The sequence below is a fragment of the Colletotrichum graminicola genome (assembly GCF_000149035.1).
Source record: "Colletotrichum graminicola M1.001 genomic scaffold supercont1.115, whole genome shotgun sequence".
In the NCBI taxonomy this organism is placed as follows: domain Eukaryota; kingdom Fungi; phylum Ascomycota; class Sordariomycetes; order Glomerellales; family Glomerellaceae; genus Colletotrichum; species Colletotrichum graminicola.
In genome coordinates, this window is record NW_007361119.1 from 5889 (window position 1) to 7243 (window position 1355).

General features: G+C 53.0%; 1 protein-coding gene across 1 annotated transcript; it reads left to right on the forward strand.

Annotated features, from left to right (window-relative positions):
* Nucleotides 1-233: 233 nt before the first annotated feature.
* On the forward strand, nucleotides 234-1355 carry GLRG_11753 (uncharacterized protein; the record flags this gene model as incomplete). The annotated part of the gene is made up of 1 exon (XM_008102437.1): nucleotides 234-1355. A coding segment is annotated over one exon (1122 nt), but the record flags the coding sequence as incomplete, so codon positions are not given.

The window sequence follows — 1355 nt, forward strand, 5'->3', positions numbered from 1 at the left end:
TCACTGACAACGCCTCCAAAACCACGGTTCACCTACCCATTACAGCCGACTTCCTACTTTCGCTGCATCGAACGGATTATGACAACGCCAATGCCAATGCTCAAACCCCACCTTATCTCGAAGATGTCTGCAAACAACTAAAAGGCATGCGCTCGGTTACGCGCCTCCAGTTCCGGCTGCGCAGTGACAAACATATTCAGCTTGCCGTACCGCTAAAGTTTGATGTCGATCAGATTCTCGACGACACGGCCCGTTGCACATTTGAGTCTGCCGAATCGCTCGCAACCGCCTCGGGGTTCTCCCTATATTTTCAGCACAACGTTTTGAACAATGAGAGCGTGGAAAAGTACCGGAAGGCCATTTCCATCTCTCAGACGGAAGACTTGGGGCAGCTGTATGCGGACATGCGGAATGTGAAAAGGCTATATGGCGGTGGTGGCAAAGTACACGAACCCCGTGGCCGTCGTCATGGCTCTCCGCCCACGAGAGACCGCCGCAGTTCCCCTGCTTCAGCCACGACGGCGTCGTGCGGTAGCACCCTTCCCTTTGAGACTGTTCCGCGTGACGAACAAGAGTCGCCGCCGCCGTATGATTGTCTGAGTGAGGGACAGTCACCGGGGGTTAGTTCCGACGCCGCAGCCGCAGGCATTCTCGCCAAAAGCCCCCGTGCCGGCCTTGCTCCACCGGACTACTGTGATACCGAACGCTGGCACGACGTCCTGGGCCCCTTCCAGCGCGGCTGCTGCGGAAGCGAAGATACCGACATGCACTTGATTGCCAGTGCCAAAAGAAAACGTCCACTTACCGCCTTTCGACAAGAAAAGGTATGGCGATCTCTACTCGGCGACAAGAGCCATGTCGGGAATCTCGAACTGCAAAGCCGAGATATCGAGTTGCAACGCCAAGATATCGAGTTGCAACGTCAACAGATCGAGGTGCAACACCAAGAAATCAAGTTGCAACGTCAACAGATCGAGTTGCAACGTCAACAGATCGAGTTGCAACGGCAAGAAATCGGACAGCTACAAAATAATGTAGAGGAACTGCGGAGGCAGGTTAAAAGTCTTGAGGAACGAGATGAGGCGCTGGAAGAAGACTGTTCAAATTTGAAAGAGCGTGGAGACCAAACTGATATTGACATCGACGATCTATCTACTGATATATTAAACCTGGGTGACAAATGTGAGGAGGCCGTAGAAAAAATCGCAGATGTTCGTGAGGAGTTCGAGGGCTTAAAGGGAGCTATGGAAGGCAAATGCGGGTCATTCATGGACAGAGTGACGGAGGACATGGAAGAGCGCGTTGTGGCTCACATGAACGAAATGAAAGAGAGGCTTCGCCAAGCCCTGCAATAG